At 44.5% G+C, this 18,614-nt stretch overlaps 1 protein-coding gene across 1 annotated transcript; it reads right to left on the reverse strand.

The window, feature by feature from the left end:
* Positions 1 to 4,626: 4,626 nt before the first annotated feature.
* Positions 4,627 to 9,902, reverse strand: LOC308302187 (type-2 angiotensin II receptor-like). Its single transcript, XM_080746432.1, has 2 exons — positions 9,768 to 9,902; positions 4,627 to 8,875 (listed from the first exon to the last, which is right to left on the reverse strand). The coding sequence occupies exon 2, from the start codon at positions 8,798 to 8,800 to the stop codon at positions 7,529 to 7,531; it is 1,272 nt and encodes a 423-aa protein (XP_080602558.1). The 5' UTR covers positions 8,801 to 8,875; positions 9,768 to 9,902; the 3' UTR covers positions 4,627 to 7,528.
* Positions 9,903 to 18,614: the final 8,712 nt, after the last annotated feature.

Consider the following 18,614-nt stretch of genomic DNA (forward strand, 5'->3'; position numbering starts at 1 on the left):
ATTTAGTTTTTATCTCTGCAGCGCAGTTGATTACCATGGCAATAAATGCTAGGAACTGCCTCTTCTCCATGGTTACGTTCATAATCTTTTCATCTGTCTTTCCTTCTGTTTTCTCCTTTTCTGCTGGTACTGTTGTTGCCCTCGTGCTCTCCTCCACTCTCCTTACCGCTTCTGAATAAGACATTTGTCCCCTCGCTTCCTCTCTTACTTGATTTACCTTTATCTCCTGCATTTTCCTTGTGCATTCTGCTGCCCCAGCATGATGCTCGCCGCTACAGTGTAAACACCTAGCTTGTTCTTGTCCTTTACACTTCTCCTCCTCACAACTGTCTTTCCCGCACCTCCCACATCTCCTGTCTCTCCCACATACGGCTGCAACATGTCCATATTCCTGACACCTGTAGCACCTTAGCGGTGCTCTCACGAACGGCCTGACCCTGTAACATACATACTCATGGTATACTCTTTCTGGTAACACACTCCCTTTAAAGGTCAGGCGTACAGACTTTGTTTTTTCTCGCTCTCCGTTTCTGTAGCGTGTTAGCCTTCTCGCTTCAGTAACTCCGCACACGTCAAGGAATTGGTCTTCCCTCGTTGTCAGAGGCACTCCACTTATAACTCCCCTTCTCTTTTCTCTTCCCTCAAGTTGGAAACAGGTTACTGGGCACTCTCCAAATAGTCTTATTCGCACTGCTTTCTTCTCCTGCTCCTCGTCTTTACACTGAATAATAACCATTCCAGTCCTTGTGATCCTCACCAGTTCTACCTTCCCAAGCTCTCCTTCCACGAATTTCCCTACTTGGCGTGGGTCCCTGAATACTCCATCTCTCTGCTCATCAGCTGTCATCCCCACCACATATTTCGCTCTGGCATCCACTGATCCACTGGAGTCTCCCCTCCTTCTCTTCTCTGCTCGGCCCGACATGGTTACAGAACCACCTGTGTTCTCCTCCACCGCTCTCACTCCTTCTGTTTGACTTTGAACTTCGCGCTCTGTCTCCGTCTCCGACTCCATTTCCTCCTCCGAGTCCGCCTCTGATGGCGTCCGCCATCGCGCCGCCATCACGACCCTGTGTCTACAGGCGACCACAATGCAATGCTTCCAATCGTCTCTCTCTCTCTCTTGCAAAGCTTGTCCATGCTTCTGTGGCACCAGAGCTATGTCAGTGGTTTGTAAGCTCACGGTTTGCGGTTCTAGACCACATCTGTCTTTGATACCATGGCGGCATGCTAATCTTTTCTGTATCGTTCCAATTTTAGCATGGCACCATACTTATCTTCTCTGTATCGTTCCAATTCTAGTACCACTTTACCTCATGGTTCCACCTCATATATAAATAGTGTAAATAAAATATAGCTTCCCAAAAAGTACCTCTCGAGGGGGTCCAATAGGAAATGGGCCCTGGTGTGACATCACACCAATCCCCTTTTCAGGAGAGAACTGTTCGGAGTTCAGACACACTCACTCAGAAAATCACAGAAATGAAAACCAAGGCTTAAAGTTAATGAATTGTATTTTTGGGGGTGGAAAAATACACTGGGAATAATACAAAATAATACATTTTTGGGCATAAAACGACAAGGACGGAATTCAAGTGTGACTCGCATCACGGCAACCACACTTCTTCTTTCTAGTTTATTCATGAAATGACTGAGAAAAATATCAGAGCCTGCTTAGAACATGATGAAGTACTGTAGGTCTGTAGCGGTGATGAACGGGCAGTAGACCAGTGAGTAGGCCAGGAACAGCATAAAGAACTTATAGTTAGGCCCCATTTACACAGGCAGCCAAATCTAGCCTGAATCAGATCTGTGCCACATCCAGATTGGAATCTGTTTGGTTCAAATGGTCACATGGAACAAATCAGATTCCAATCTGAATTTGACACAGCTCTGATATAGGCTGGATTTGGCTGCCAGTGTGAATGGGGCCTTTGAGAATCCTACGCAGTTGTTGACCCTCAAACCAGACAAAACAACAGGTCTTCAGCAGGGGTTGAAGAAGTACTCAGATGTATATATACTGTATATATGTTTTTGTCAAATCAAAAAGGATATTGTTAAAAGGCTAACGGAGTGGCACAGTGGTAAAGTTCCTGCACACCACCATGGAGGTTGAAACGTGTGGATTCAAATCCACTGTGGTGCATCTGACTTGGTGACTTGTGAAGTATTTGATTGTTCTTTTTGTTGAAAGGGGTGAGATCTAGCTCTCTCTCCTACCATGCTTTGCATTGCAATCTAAACACTTCAATTTCAATTCAAAAGCCATAATTTCAATGTTGCACAAAGACGTTGTTAAAAGCTTGCAAGAGAACAGATTAAGTAAGAACCACAGTGGTACAGTGGTTAAGATAATCGAGTTCAAAGAGAGAGGTTCAAACCTCACCAATGGTGAAGAAAAAGTCCAAAGGCGGTTCAAGGCAAAACCCCGAAAGATGGTGGTAGGCACAATCCTGCAAGCGAAAAACCCGAAAGATGGCAAAACGGGAAAATCGTCCAAAGTGAAACCCCCCGAAAGATGGACCCATCCAGTCCAAAGGAACATTTTAAACAGTTAGCTTCACAAACCACATTTGTTTTTGTCCTGGATGCTTGGATTTGTATTGCCTGCTTCCAGACCATAGACCCCGCTCACTCTCAGAGTGAGCTGAGTCTGAGATCAGGCTAGGATTTTTAATCCTCAATGAAAGTACTGTCTGTGCTCAGAGTTCCTCTGAACTGAAAACAGACTGTTGCCTGCAACCAGTTACCCAACAAGATGAGGGCTGAGATGGAGAACCAGGTACTGACTGACTGACTGACTGTCTGTCTGTCTGTCTGTCTGTCTGTCTGTCTGTCTGTCTGTCTGTCTGTCTGTCTGTACCTGGATCCTCTGGTATGCAGTGACAAATCCTGATCACCTCTACTGCACAGCTTTGGTAGCAGGTCCTGAAGCACACTATTCAAAACACCACAACACTGTAATCCTAGAGTGGCTGTGATATTACATTGCATTCATTTAATGTATTCCATAATAGTATGAAGCCATAGATCACTCCTGTGTGGGTGACATTGTGAAATGTAAGTGATATCATCACAGCCATTCTAGGGCTGAATTATCAGATAGTGTCCATACTCACTCAGAAACCTGTTGACATGTCTCCCAAACACTCTCTTCTCCTCCAGGATAGTGTGTTAGTAGTCACAGTCCATCTTATCTTGTAGTTATTAATGTCAGCTGGTTATGGTAGAAATACTGAGTGAAACCCCAGCTCCAAACACACAGACATGCTGATATATCCACACTGGTTTATTATCCCTGGCCCGCTTCATTTGGTGACAACATTTACCAGATTATTTAATTCATAAACATCTCTGTCAGATTGTTTCCCTTCCTGCTTCTTTTAGCCCCACCCCCTCTTGGAACTGCAAGGTTGTCTTGTCTAGAGTTGATTGACACCTGAATACCCAATGACATTGCTTCCATGATCTTCTGACCAAGTAGATGCATGTCTGCCCCCTAGTGGACATGGTGCTTTAGTGCAGCTGTTGGTGAAATGACAAAACTGGGTTCAAACTTCAAATCCTCATCTGATGATCTCAAGGTTAAGAGTTCAAACATCACTAAACCTGATTAATTAAAACTAGGTTTAAAGTTTGGTGCAACTGGATTAAAAAATAAACCTTGATTTAAACCAGGTTAAGGCTTAATCCGTGTTGGTGCAAGCCGCCCAGAGACATTATAGTAGGCTATAGTGGTCTATTGGTCTCCCAGCAATGAGGTCTACAGTATGTTCAAATCCTGGTCGTCCTGTGGTTCAATGCTGGAGTGTTTAACTTTACCAACTAAAAACACTTCAACATTACTAAGAGACGTTAGGTAGGTGTATGCTACAAACAGACAAACATAGCATGATGCTACTAGGAGTGATGCATGGACCGATCAAAAATTATGTCACGTCAGAATCAAGGCAAAACACCTGGAAAAAAGTGTAGATCTGCTATTTTCTGCTATAACATTTTGTAGGCTACTTTTACTTTTAGTACTTTAAATACATTTTGATGCCAATACATTTGTTCTTTTCCTTTTAGTACAAATACGGACTTTTACTTGTAACAGAGTATTTCTATAATGCAGTATTGATACTTTTGCTTAAGTAAAACATGTGAGTACTTTTTCCACCATTGTGTGTGTGAGAGAGAGAGAGGCGGGTGAAGAGGGTGATTTAGCACCCATCTGCCCAGCGCTGCAGCGTGCCAACGCTGCAGTAATCCACAGGTGGACAGTGGTCTCACAAACACAGCTGTGGGAAGAAAACACTCACATTGCTAACAGTTAGCGTGATGCTCCCTGAAGAACAGAAAAAGAAAAACATTTCTAGAATTCGACTCCTCAACTAACAGCATTATAACCATGTAAGCCTTATGTACACAGAAAAAAACATATTCATACATTTTCAAAAACTTTCAAGCTCGCAGCTTGTGAGCTTGTGCTGTTAGATTTGCTCTTTTAGATATTTCCCAAAATTAATAAAACAACATTTGCCTACAATTACATGCCTATAAAAGGGCTAGCTGTCAGGCTGAAAGTGGTTAAAGTGTTGCATACTGTGTACTGTAGCAAATATAACAAAGACAGAGAGATTAATATTATAACAGAGATTTATTTCATTTTTTCTCTCCTTAAAATAATGTATAAAATGTGATAGATTTGTATTATCTGTGGTGCTCGTAGGACTTTTACAGGACAAATATACACGTTACAAGTTACATCAGAACACAATCTCTCGGGTCAAAGAGACAACAGACATACATATACGTAGTATCTTGGGACAGGAGTGGTTAAATAACGTCCTTATATATCAATATTAGACTCAATGTGCTCCTGCCCCAATCAGGCCTCATCATTATGTCCGTACACGGACAAAAGTTTATGTGGCAAAGACTTGGGGCCCTATTTTCGTCCCAAAACCTTTTTGCCATGTTTTACTATTTTTGAAAAACATTTTTTAAATAGTTCAAATAGCTGATGTACAAGCCCACAGTTTGGGGATAAGGGGTAAGGAAGGCATGGACGAAGATTGGGCCCTTGGTCTTGTCTGTGGCACGTTTTAGATATTCTTTTTTACACACCATAGTGTTCTTATTTTTATCATGAGAATGACTGAATGTCAATTCTCCAGGTTTTCTACGATGTATACCGTCGCTGTCGGGTGGAAACTTCGTATCTCCAAGTTTCAAATGTTCTTTCGCAAAGTAAAGCCCTGCTTCATTATACAAGGCCGTCGCAAAAAAGTAGTGAACACAGCAGATCTACAAGCACACAACGCCTCGCTCCGCGAGGCGTTGTGTGCTTGTAGATTGGCTGTTTTCACTAGTTTAAATCATTTTAAAAATGATAAATGCAAAACCAACGGTTTTGGACATACAAGGTTTTCACCCGACAACGACGATATGTATATATGACACTTATTTAATATGACACTATGGCATAATGAGAATCCAGTGGTTCTCAAATGTTGTATTTGCAAGGACCCCCTTATCTCTGAGTGTACATATGGAACCAAATGGACCCGTAAGGAATAGCAAACAGGAATAACACTGCAACAGACAATTTGATCGGACCTTCCACACCATGCCTGCACTCCCAATCAATGCATCTAGGCTGTTGGGTGCTGTTTTTGGACCAAAATTACATATTTTCAACCGAAAAAAGAAAAGGAAAAACCTTGGCAAATTGTGCTTTTTGTCACTTAAGCATGAATCAGGGTTGATGCTGAGCGAGAATGACTCAGCTCAACCCGTAAAGTTCCATTTGTACACTCTCAGAGTTACAGACCCGTTATGGCCATCCAGGGTCACTCAGAAACACTAATATTATTGTCTGCTTGTGTTCTATGTCCAAGAATTGAATTTTGACCATAATGTCCACCACAAGCCAGCATGACGATGACCCCTGGCCCCAATGTGCTCTCCTGAAGTATTTGACTCAGTCAATCATTAATACAACGCCACGTCAGACCCCTTGTCTTGTTGGGTCTGTGCAGTCATTTAGTGTTTGATCTGTTTAGCTAGGACACACTAGTTCATTATAGTGTTGACAACAAACACATGCATGACGTGTTCCTACTCTTTCACTGAATCAACACATTCTCAGTTGTTGTCATACCGAATAGATGCCCATTTATGTTTTAAAAGGAGTGTAAACGTTTTTGTTTTTGATCACATATACAAGTGTTAAAGGTGGTGTAAGTGATATCTCTTTGGTTTAATCTTGATTTTACAAAACAAACTCTACATTTTGATAGTAATTATTGTGTTTGTTCGATAACAGGGGTCTCCTTGTCTCTCCACCCCTTTAGTAAACAGAAAAGGAGAGAACCCGTTTATCAGCCAATTATAATGTTCGGCTAAACGTAGTTATTCTTTGTCCTACTTGGATGAAATTGATATCCCGACCTGTAAATGAATTTACTTGTTTGCTAAATAGCTGGAGAGACCCTGATACTGAACTAACACTCTATAGCAATGATTACTGTCAGAATACAGAGCTATTTAACACTTATCTGAACAAAGAATTGAAAGAAATATCACTTTCACCCCATTTAAAGGACAACTTTGTTTTTTTACAACAAGGGTTCATATTTTAGATTGTAATTAGAGAAAAGAAAAAGTGAGTGTTAAAATGTTTTCATTTGCTTCGTTCTATTGTTTTATTGCGTTTACCGTGCTAAAATGTGGGGCATGCGTACGCATGGGGGCATGTGTACAAGTGGCTAAATATGTCTTTTTAGACACAATATGCCAGCAGTTTCTTTATTGCTATTTATAGTAACACTTCTAGACCCCATAAGTCACATCCAACCATGAAAGGTTGCGTTGTATCTTGGGAATGGGCTTATTCTGTTTAAAATGACACATTTAGCCACTTGTTCGCATGCCCCCAACCACTGTAATAAGACGCTCTAAAACAATAGAAAGAAGTAAATTAAATAATTTCAACACTCATCTTTTATATTCTTTAATTACAATCTAAAATATGAACCCTTGTTGTAAAAACTAAAGTTGTCCTTTAAATAGCTGTAATTGCCAGTATCAGGGGTCTCCCCATTTCTCCAGCTCCTTAGTAAACAGAAAATACATTGTCAGGTTGGGATACCACTTTTATCCAATCAGGAGAGACAACTCATACAGAATATAGCAGTGATTCTCAAAGCGAATTCCAGGGACTCTGTGGGTGCCTTTAGGGGGGTCTAAATTGACCCATAAGAGTCTGTAACTCTGACAGAGTACAAATGGAACCAAAATAAACCCTGACGGGTCCATTATGTTCCATTTGTACACTGGAATATAGGATACATTGAGAAATTGAAGGGCTGAAGCAATTGTGTAGACAAAATCCTGATTGAATAAAATTGGTATCAGAAAAAAGAAAAAACATTTACATTGCCTTTAACTCGTGTTTAAGTACTCAACTGTTCAAGCCTCTAACATGTGCGACTATATTTGTATGTTAAATGGTCTCCTCCTGTGTGAGCCATGAGTCTCAGGGATGCCCGGGGGAGTCCACGATGGCCAGGTCCTTCAGGTCGCTGAGCTTCCTGGAGAAGGAGCTCAGCCTGGTGCTGAACGAGCCCCTCTTGTGGCTGCCGGCCTCGCCGTAGGGGGCCCTCGCGCACGCGCACAGGTCCTTGCACAGGCCCCCCAGCCGGCCCCGGAAGTGGTTCCCCACGAAGCAGTAGAGCACGGGGTTGATGGCCGAGTTCGAGAAGCCCAGGCACAGCGTGAGCGGCGTGAGGGTCCGCGTGGCCCACTCCACCCAGCAGCCCTCCACCAGGCCGCGGTCACGCAGTATGTCCAGCAGCGTGACGCAGTGGAAGGGGAACCAGCACAGGAAGAAGGCCAGCACCACGGCCGCCACGGTCCATAGCACCCTCTCCAGGCCCCGGCCCGGGGCATGGAGAGGGTGCTGGGGACCGCGGCACCTGGATCCAAATGCAGGGCCGGATGCAGGGCCGGTGCAGGAGGGTGTGGGCGGTCTCTCCTGAGGCTCTGGCGATTTACCAGGCCCTCTGTCTGAGGGCCTGCGCACCCCGCCCCCCATCAGCCCCGAGTCTCCCAGCAGGTGTCTGCCGATGGCGCAGTAGCAGGAGGAGATGACGGCCATCGGCAGCAGGAAGCCCAGCACCATCTTCATCAGCACCAGGCCCAGGAACCAGCGCTCGTCGGGGTACAGGATCACGCAGGCCTCCACCCCGGACACCGGGTGGGGGTGCGTGGCCCTCATCACCAGGGTGGGGGCCGAGCTGGCGCACGCCAGCACCCACGCCAGGGCGCAGGCGAGCCGCGCACGCAGGGGGTCGCGCGCGCTCTGCGAGCGGAGCGGGTGCACGATGGCCAGGTAGCGGTCCACGCTCATGCAGGTGATGAAGAAGATGGAGGCGTAGAGGTTGAGGTTGAGGATGCCGCCGCACACCTTGCAGGCGAGCCAGCCGAAGGGCCAGTGGTAGCCGCGCGAGTAGTAGACGGCCCACAGCGGCAGCGAGAGCAGGAACAGCAGGTCGGACACGCACAGGTTCAGCATGAACGTGTTGGCCACCGTCCTCCGGGAGCCGGAGCCGCCGCGTGCCAGCACGCACACGGCCAGCGCGTTGGCCACGGTGCCCAGTGCGCAGATGACGCTGTAGAGGGCGGGGATGAGGGCGGTGAGGGTGGAGAGCGGCAGGCCGTGCCAGCCCGGGCAGTGGGGAGCGGGAGCCACGGAGGCGTTGGCCGGGAGCTCCGTGGAGGCGTAGTAGGGAGGCAACGAGGAGTTCATGGCAGTGGAGACGGCCGTCTTGTGTGTATGGGCTTCAGATCATGTGGCTTCGGTGTCTTCCCGCGTTCGCCTTTCCTGTATGGGGGAGAAAACGAATGGGAATCATGCAATCCTTTTATGGATGCAATGCAATCGTAAAGGCCTAATAAAATGATATCCCCAGACACACAGGCATACATGCACATGCACCCTCCCCCCCCTCTCCACTGGCGCGTGCGCGCACATACACACACACGCTCCCTACACAATCTTCTATTTGCTTAAACTTTCCAATGTTTTGGTGTCTAGATAACAAACTGCAGTAAGGTAGGTGAGGTCATATCCAGGATTAAACATGTAACGTGTATCTGATACAGTAATCTCACACGTAAAATTACTCAATTACTTGGAATAAATAAATAATTATAAACTAAAATAATGTAAATACAAAAATATCTAGGACAAAAATGACGATTAAGGGTCGTCCCCACCAAGCACTATGTTTAAAACAATATTTAAATAGTTGCCGTTATAATGCTTGGTTACTTTGGTCACTGATTCATAAACACAGATACAACGCAGATGCTTTCAGTCTGATGACACAACCATTAATTCCATGTCGCAGCATTGTGCATTTTGCCTCTGCCTTTTCATTACTAAATGCAGACTCTTGACTTTCTTCAGTGATTCTCAAAGTGGGTTCCAGGGACTCTGTGGGTGCCTTTAGGGGGGGTCTAAATTGGCCCCATACAAGTCTGTAACTCTGACAGCGTACAAATGGAACCAAATGGACCCGTTGTTCCATTTGTACACTGTCAGAGTTAAGGAGAGACCTTGAAAAGTAACAAACACAATATTAAGCTTCAAATGTGAAGTTTGAATCAGGGTATTTAGTCATCTGAATGAGTCCCTCCAACCATACAACTAACTTCCATCCCTGGCAGACCAAAACAGTAAAAACCAGCCACTGGAAATGTCTATATTCTACCTTGAAGAGAAAGCTCCCAAGTTTCCCACAGCAGCAGTGGGGAGTTCTTCACAGTGTTCTGGTGTCCATGTCCTCCAGCCACGGTCTGCTCTCCTAGGCTCCTGTGAACGATGTCCGCATGGCTGGACGTTTAGACCATATCCCCTCTGTGTGTGTGTGTGTGTGTGTGTGTGTGTGTGTGTGTGTGTGCGTGCGTGTGCGCACGCGCAGAGGAACAGAGAAGACATATGGGGCTGTGGTCTTATAAGCCCCCCAGGGGGGCTCTTAATGGTTGCACAATAGGGAAGTAGCTTGCACGTCATGATGCTCATCAGCAGGGGGGGTCAGACTGCACCTGGAGCCAAGCCAGGACCCCCCCCCCCCCCACACACACACACACACACACACACACACACACACACACACACACACACACACACACCTCTCTCGAGATCTCTAGTGTTCTTTTTCACTTTATGATGTAAAAAGTGGTGCCTCTGCTGCCTCACACACACACACACACACACACACACAAACACATGCACGTACATACACACAAATGTGCACTCATGCACACACGCATATTTTCTCTTGTGGAAAAAATGAGCTAAATCAAGTCAAGATGTGTATAGTGAGCTCCATTGGCTGAAACTACAGTAATAGCTCAGTCCCCGGTGACACACACACACGCACACGCACACACACACACACACACCCACGCACGCACACACACACACACACACACACACACACACACACACACACACACACACACACACACACACACACACACACACACACACACACACACACACACACACACACACACCTGGCTGGTAGAATGCAACGCAAGCACTCCGTCTCTCTGTATGTCTGTCCTTCTGTGTGTGTGTGTGTGTGTGTGTGTGTGTGTGTGTGTGTGTGTGTGTCTGTCTGTCTGTCTTGCAGAAGCCTGGTTGTCCACGCTCGGGGCCTCTGACCTGAAGAATGGAGACTATGTGTTAATTAACAGAGATGTCCACACACAGTGCTGTGAGTGTGTCATATTAGTCCCTGCCAGCGGTCAGATAAGCCATGGGAAATATTTACTCTGGCTCAACGGAAGCACTGAGGAGGAGAGGAGAGGGAGGAGATACAACATGGAGCGGAGGAGGAGAGGAGAGGAGAGGAGAGGAGAGGAGGTTTCATTCACTGTTTTTCATTTGTTGACGTTGGATGAAAGTTAATTAGGGATGTGTTCAAAGAAAAACTGAGACTGACATCACAACACCTTTGATCAATTGTGTGTGTGTGTGTGTGTGTGTGTGTGTGCGCGTGCGTGCGCCTGCGTGCGTGTGTGCTATCATGTTGCCCTCGCTGTGAATGCTTAAGCACACGCACGCACTCTTGTACGTGTCTGCGTATACGCGCATACATCAGAGTTTGATAAATATGCATGTGCATGCCTTTCCCTCCTATAATTGCATAGATACTGCAGAGCAGCGCCTCCAGACAGAATGCTGGGGCGGTTGTTCTCATGGTGTGGTCTGGGATGAGGGCCGGCCGTGCCAGGGGACAACGTACAGTACAGTACACTGCTCTGCCGGGAGCTTCTGCTGCTGCCTCTTATAGCCGTGGGAAAGCTGACGGACATCACGACTTGAGACCCAGCGCAGATAAACTGCCAGCTTTGTGAAGGCCACACATCCACCCTAAGAAGACTAAGAGATGTTTCCTGTTAGTAACACATTCTAACTCCCCCTCCTTCACATTCATTCTCTCACACACACAGGCACACACAATCCCTCTCTCTCACACACACTTCTAATTTGAGCGTCGAGCGTGTGTTTGCCACTCATATCTTCTTTCTTACGTAACGAAATGCATCTCGGTCCAGCAGCAGATTGGGAACATACTGTGTTCCAACTGCAAACTGCACACGGGGGAGATTTTGCTAAAAATGTGTTCCAGCACTGGCATGCTGGGTATGCACAGTTGTTCTCACGCAATTGCATACACACACGTGCGCACACACACACGCGCACACACACACACACACACACTAGACGTTTTCTCCTGACCACAAGCATGGTCCATGACACGGTGGATGACCCAGAACAGATATTTACGAGCTGCCATTAGGCCAAGCAAAACACTCCATGACAGGACGCACCGTAAGTCTGTCCTGCCAACCCATACCTCCTCCACGGAACACGACCACGTTAACGCTTTGTTGACATTCATTCTCAACAAGTTAGCCAAGTGAAAACATGCCTACGCTACTGGAGGTTAAAGTCATCACATGGGTTTGATTCTCACCCAAACTCTCCCTCTCTCCTCTCTCTGTCTTTTTCTCCCTCCCTCCCTCCCTCCCTCCCTCCCTCCCTCCCTCCGTCCGTCCGTCTCTCTCACACACACACACACACACACACACACACACACACACACACACACACACACACACACACACACACACACACACACACACACACACACACACACACACACACACACACACACACAATCCATGAGAAAACATGTATTTACATTGCAAAAGCAGAAGTATACACAATACAATCACTACAACATAACAAAATATGTCCAATTGAAGGGAGTCAAATCGTTTTCATGTATCGACTCGAGGTTACTCAATGCAGACAGTGCAGGATTATACACTGATTAGTATTCCATTTGATATCCTTCTCCTATCACAGCAGCTCACGAATCTCACACACGCACGCACGCGCGGGGGCTAATTTCATCTGGTACTTTCCCTGGTGTGTCAATCTGTACAGCAGGTGAAAGCCAGGGTTGTTTGCTGTGACTGTCCTTTGTCCTCCGGTCACCACATGGCGAGATGATCCTAATGACTCCTGACTCTGCTCTCTATTGACATTCAATACTTTTGTCCTGCAGAAACAGACAGAGTTGTTTCACACTCAGTTCCACTCTCACTGCATTCACCGCTGTTCTTGCAATCTGCACTCTCACACTGAACACCAGGTCAGGTCAGAACAAGAACACTTTTGGCCACTTCTTGTTTGTCCTATTTTGTTCAACAGAGAACACGGTGTAGTCTTTTTGGGTGCCATTTGTATGTGGTGTTTTTAGGGGCCGTAGTATAGTACTGTATGTCATAATAGTAGACTAATAGTAGTCACTAGACCTTACCCGTTCGAAGATATGTGCTCCAAAATATGTGCAGAGTGTGGGTTGTGGGGAAAGTTACTGTAACTGGTGCGTGCGTGAGAATATGTGGGAGCATATGTGGGAGCATCATAATGTAAGGCATAATGTATGCGCTTGCTCCACATAGTTTTTTCATACCCGTTGGAAGATGAGAGAGAGAGAGAGAGAGAGAGAGTTTCATACCCGTTGGAAGAGAGAGAGAGAGAGAGAGAGAGAGAGAGAGAGAGAGAGAGAGAGAGAGAGAGAGAGAGAGAGAGAGAGAGCACTTTCCTAACTGTGAGAGAGAGGGGTGTGTGTGTGGGGCTACAGATCCCATGGCCTGGAGGAACGGACCGTAACCCTGACAACAGACTAAGAAAACGCTAAAAAAACAGCTTTAATTTGGGAGAAATGAAATTCGGGCTCCGTCAGCGTTGGTATAATGCTAATGGCCAATACCATGAGAACTTTGGGATCAGTTGCTGAAGCGAGTGAATAGATAAACGTAGATAAGCGTGAGCGTTAGAGCGTGAGTGTGTGAGTGAGTGAGTGAGTGAGTTGTTTGGTGCTTTATTAGATAGATTGTATCATATAGGATATTTTAGCCATATACTTTTTGACCCCATAGTCCTAAGGGTTTTCCTCAAAGGGTGGTTAATAATGATTCAGTTGAATTACACACTCCCAGAGTAATCTGAAAACAAACTCCCAATGAAATACAACAATGTTCGAACACAGCAGCAATATTTGTGAACTGTTGCTATAACAGAAGGTTAGCCAGTGGAATACAACCACCCTAAGGACTACTAACCAGTGTCCTGAGCAGACCTCTAGACCTACTGCACATATAAACAGAGCTGCAACCTTTAGATGCATTTTAAATCATCTGAGGCTTTTTTTATCGTTTTGAGAGAAAGAAATGCTATTTGTCCCAAAGTGACTGCAAAAGATTGCGGCTATTTGTTACAAAAAGTACAGTATATCCTGTATACATCTAACATATAATTCACCAAATGTCTGAGTGAGTGTCTGAGTGAGTGTCTGAAACAGCGTTTCTCCTCAGTGGCTGGAGCAATTGATCTGAAATCGCATCACCAATAGCATATGAACACACCTGACATAACTGTGAAGCCCGTTTGTCACTTTCACAAATCGTTTAATTGATATTAATTTATTAGTGAATTAATTTTTCCCATTGACTTATAATGGGAATCGCAAAAACTCACATTCAATATTTTTTTTCTCGCAAACCATAGGGGCTACAGTTACAAAACTCTGAGAGGAGATTTATAATGATATCAAGGATTAAATAAAAAATAACTTTGTCAGTTGGCCTCATGGTGGCGCTATAACAGTCCACTTTACGTTTCGGCCTGTAACTCTTGAACCGTAGGTCGGAAAATTAAAATTCTTTTTTCCCTGGATTCCTTGGGTCAATACGCATCTCCCCATATAGGCCCCGCCCATTTGCGTCAGGATAGATTTTCCGCCATTTTGAATTTTCTCCAAAACACACTTTTTGCTCCTTTTCCTACATATTTGCTTCAAATGTCACGAAAATGGGTACACATGATCTCTGAACCCATGCAATGAACATAGTCAAGGGATATTTTGATAGTCCATACCGTTCGTTCGTAACGGGCTTCCAAAGTTAGCGGGAGGGGCCCGTTTTGCAAACAATAGCCATAAATCACAAACAAAACGTCGAGTCAACACTGAATTTCTGCCACAGGTTGCGGGTGGCTTACTCAACGAATCCCCAGAAGCATTTCCAATTCCACCCGTAGAGGGCGTCACAAACGCGCAAAACGTAACCGTTTCGTTCCAAAACGCGTTTTTCAGGCGGACCGACCCTCTCAAAAAGAAACACAGACTACTCTGCGGATGGTCTCACGGTCCAAACCGCTGCACACACACACACACACACACACACACACACACATAGCCATTAAACGAAACGGGTATTTCTTACATTGATGCTCCTACATATTATCATGCAAGTACCAGTTAAAGTTACTTTCCATCCCTCATATACCGTGTGCACAGTGCACATCCCATAACCCACACACTGCACATCATTTCGGAGCTCATATCTTTGAACGGGTAAGGACTAGTGTGTATAATGATGCAATGTGACATATCTCTGTTTACACAATTGCTGCACCCCCTACAACTGTATCTACGTCCCCCATTTTCAACAGTTTTTATTTATTTTGACACTTGCCTTGGCGATGTAAACGTATGTTTTCTCATGCCAATGAAGCCAATTTGAAATTAATTGAGCGTGCAGGACATGATGACACCAGGCAGTATGAAGTGTATTAGCTAATATGCATAGTACCGTATGGTTCACATTAGTAGAAGATAGCAGTTGAAAACAGATGTGGAAAGGATAGAACTAAAAGAGTGTGATACGAATCAAGTACACAACATGATGTTTGGCAATGTAGATAAGTTGCCCTTCAACAGTTGTATCTCGTATCATTGGGCATGCAGTACTGTATCTGATAAAGCAGTCACAAGTTAAGTATATCCTATCATTATGCTTAGATGAGAGTGAATCACAAACAGACAGTGTTGGAAAGTAACCAAGTACATTTACTTAAAGCTATACTGTGTAAGTTGCTCAACTAGTGGTCAGTAGCGTCCGCGCCGTTTTTCGCCGCGGACCGGGCCTCACATCCCCGCGTCACCCCCGCGTCTGCCTCCATCTCGCCGAGATCTATCTTTAGAGGGGTCCCTGGTTCCTGTGCGTTCAGGCATTCCGGAGAAACGGAGTGTTTCACCCGAGTATAGATAGAGACACACGGGCGCCTACAAATATGGCCGCCCTATTGTGATAGCTAGCGACCCCACTTCAAGATGCGCTGTGATTGGCCGGCAGTGTATAACCCTCGCTGTGATTGGCCGGTAGTGTATGATGACGTAATTTTTGCGCGAAAACCGGACCCCGGTCAGGATCATAGAAAACCTATAAAGAGAAGGCTTCAGAAGCTGAAAATAACGGAGTGGGTGTTCTAAAACTTTAGCGATTTAAGAGTTAGGACAATTTTAAGATTTGTTTTATAAAAAAAGTTACATGGTACAACTTTAAAGGGGACCAGTCACCTAAAGGGTTACTGTCACTTTAATTAAGAATAATCTTAAAAAAAACAAGTTAATATTTTTATGATGTCATTGTGGGGATGCGCAATTATAAGCCAATCAAATTATTATTTGTCTGTATATCCTGACTGTATGACTACTTACTGTACTGGTCAGCTGTTGTTGGGGGGCGAGGGGCAGATTACACTGTGACATGAGCTTCAGACTGTTTCAGACCGTTTTCAGAGAAGCTCATGGCACAGTGTAATCTGACCCTCAACCCCTTTAGGTGACACTACCCCTTTAACTACTGCACTTAAGTACAATTTTGAGGTACCTGTATTTGTACTTTAGTATTTCCAATATTTTACTTTTACTCCACTACATCTCGGATCCAAATACGCTAGTTCGCAAGAATGAACGAAGTTTCCAAGAAAGTTGAACGGCACTGGTTCTTGAACCAAAAAAAGGCCCCTCTGTGAGCACTTTCCTTACTTTAAGGTCTCATAGAATTGACCCATGAGCCCAGGTATACATTGACCTCTTTCACCACCATGAATAGAATGCAGTCTTTTAACAACAACTGCCGCAGAAGGATCCTGCTAATCCACCGGCCAAATAATACAACCAGGAACCCTGGCCAGGAACCAGACTAACAGCCTGTGGAGGAAAGAAATCCTCCAAAGACGCTGGAGATGGATTGGTCACATTCTTCGCAAGCCTGCACCTAACATACGAGACATGCCCTCTTTTTGGAATCCTCAAGGGAAATGGAAAGGGGCAAACCAAAAAACCACCTGGTGGCGTGACCTGGATGCAGATGTGTAGAGGTCTGTCTGGTCATACATGACTGGAACAGCTTGTTCACAGCCCATGCCCAAAGTTGTGCTACAGGCGTAAGTAACTAAGTATGTCACAGGTGTCACTGTAATATGTATTTAAATATGTGTTATTTCTTCTGCCCTGTGTGTACGTGTGAGTGCAAGCGCCAGTGGTTTAAAGTAACTACTGTAATTACAATGTTGAGATATTTGTACAATAGTTTACTTGAGTATTTTCAATTTACAATACTTCTACTCCACTACATCTCATATCCAAATAATGTACTTCTACTCCATACATTTTCTTGAAAACTATAGTTGCTAGTTTCTTTGTAGATTTTGATTATTATTACAAAACATACATTAACCACTTCAAAATTATATACATTTTGGCCATTTGTAAATATTTTCCAAATATTTGTATACATTTGAAAACTTGAAATAGGACACTCTGCACAATGACTATTTTTACTTTTGGACTTTAAGTCCATTTTGATGCCAATACCTTTGTACTTTTACTCAAGGACATTTTGAATTGAGTTACTTTTACTTGTAACAGATTATTTATATATTGCAGTAAGTAAAACATGTGAGTACTTTTTCCACCACATGGCAGTGCATGAAGAGAGCAGAGAAGAATGAAGAAAATCAGGCGATTATACTACTCCCCAGCCGCACTCCCCAATCGGCCGCTCATCAATCTCCCCCAACCGTCCCTTGATTAGTTAATATTTTCATTTTCAATCAATTCTCAGCATTCATCATTTTATTTGTTGTTGCTTTAGTCTATCAAGAGTCCTCTCTTTCTTTACCTCTGCTCTCCTCTGCTGTAGTTAAGATGGATTGTGGCGCGTGCTCACATGACAGTGTAATTTTGTGAAAAGCATTATAGCCGTGGATCTTTGTCCTCTCCCTAAAATGGAAGAAGAGAAAGCAACAATTTAACAACGGGACAATCAATGACTCTACCAGCTACTTTAAAACCAGGATGATTGTGTGGCTATAGTTCATTTAACTGCATCTGAAACAAATATAAAGAAAACTCTCTAGTCGTGTTTCTTTAATCACTTAAGCCTTATCCTACTTTTAGACGGCCGAATGTCTGTCTCTGTCTGTCTGATATACACGCATACTGACATCACTGATACTTAACAGTGCCCAAATTTGGAGATAACTGACATCACTGATACCGCCTCCTGTACTACTGTGCATGTGTCGCTGCCATGGTAGCAGCTGCATGCTGAAACAGTGCCCAAATTTGGAGATGACTAACATCACTGATACCACCGCCATGGTAGCAGCTGCATGCTGAAACAGTGCCCAAATTTGGAGACGGCTGACATCACCGATACGTCTGGGTTCTCCAACATTACTTCTGAGACTCCTACATTCAATCCCTCATGCACTCTGTACACCCCATAACCCAAACTGCACATAATTCGGAGCAAATATGCTCAAACTGACAAGGACTAGTATACATAATTGACCGGAGTCCTCCACTACCAGGTCCTCTCGCCTTACACCAAATCGCTTCGCTGAAAATAATCAATCTGCAAAATGCCAAATGTTCAACCCAGAATAGGGACGCTATAGGGTTCCAGCAGTGGTTAACCTCACCCTTATCCTAGATCATATTTATATCATCATTTGAATATTATTTTTCCCCATAGACCACTTTTATTACTTGGTTTGCTTTTCTATTCTTCGACTGTCCTACTTTAATTTGATGGCTTTCTTTTTTTAATCAATGCTAGCCTATATATATCTTTTGCGTCCCGCATTTTATGCACAGAATATTGCTCTGTGGATGAACAGT

Source organism: Nannobrachium achirus (assembly GCF_963921795.1).
Source record: "Nannobrachium achirus genome assembly, chromosome: 17".
In the NCBI taxonomy this organism is placed as follows: domain Eukaryota; kingdom Metazoa; phylum Chordata; class Actinopteri; order Myctophiformes; family Myctophidae; genus Nannobrachium; species Nannobrachium achirus.

What these genes read in the sequence shown, in the direction of transcription:
- LOC308302187 (XM_080746432.1), bottom strand. Translation starts at nt 8,800, where the DNA reads ATGAACTCCTCGTTGCCTCCCTACTACGCCTCCACGGAGCTCCCGGCC.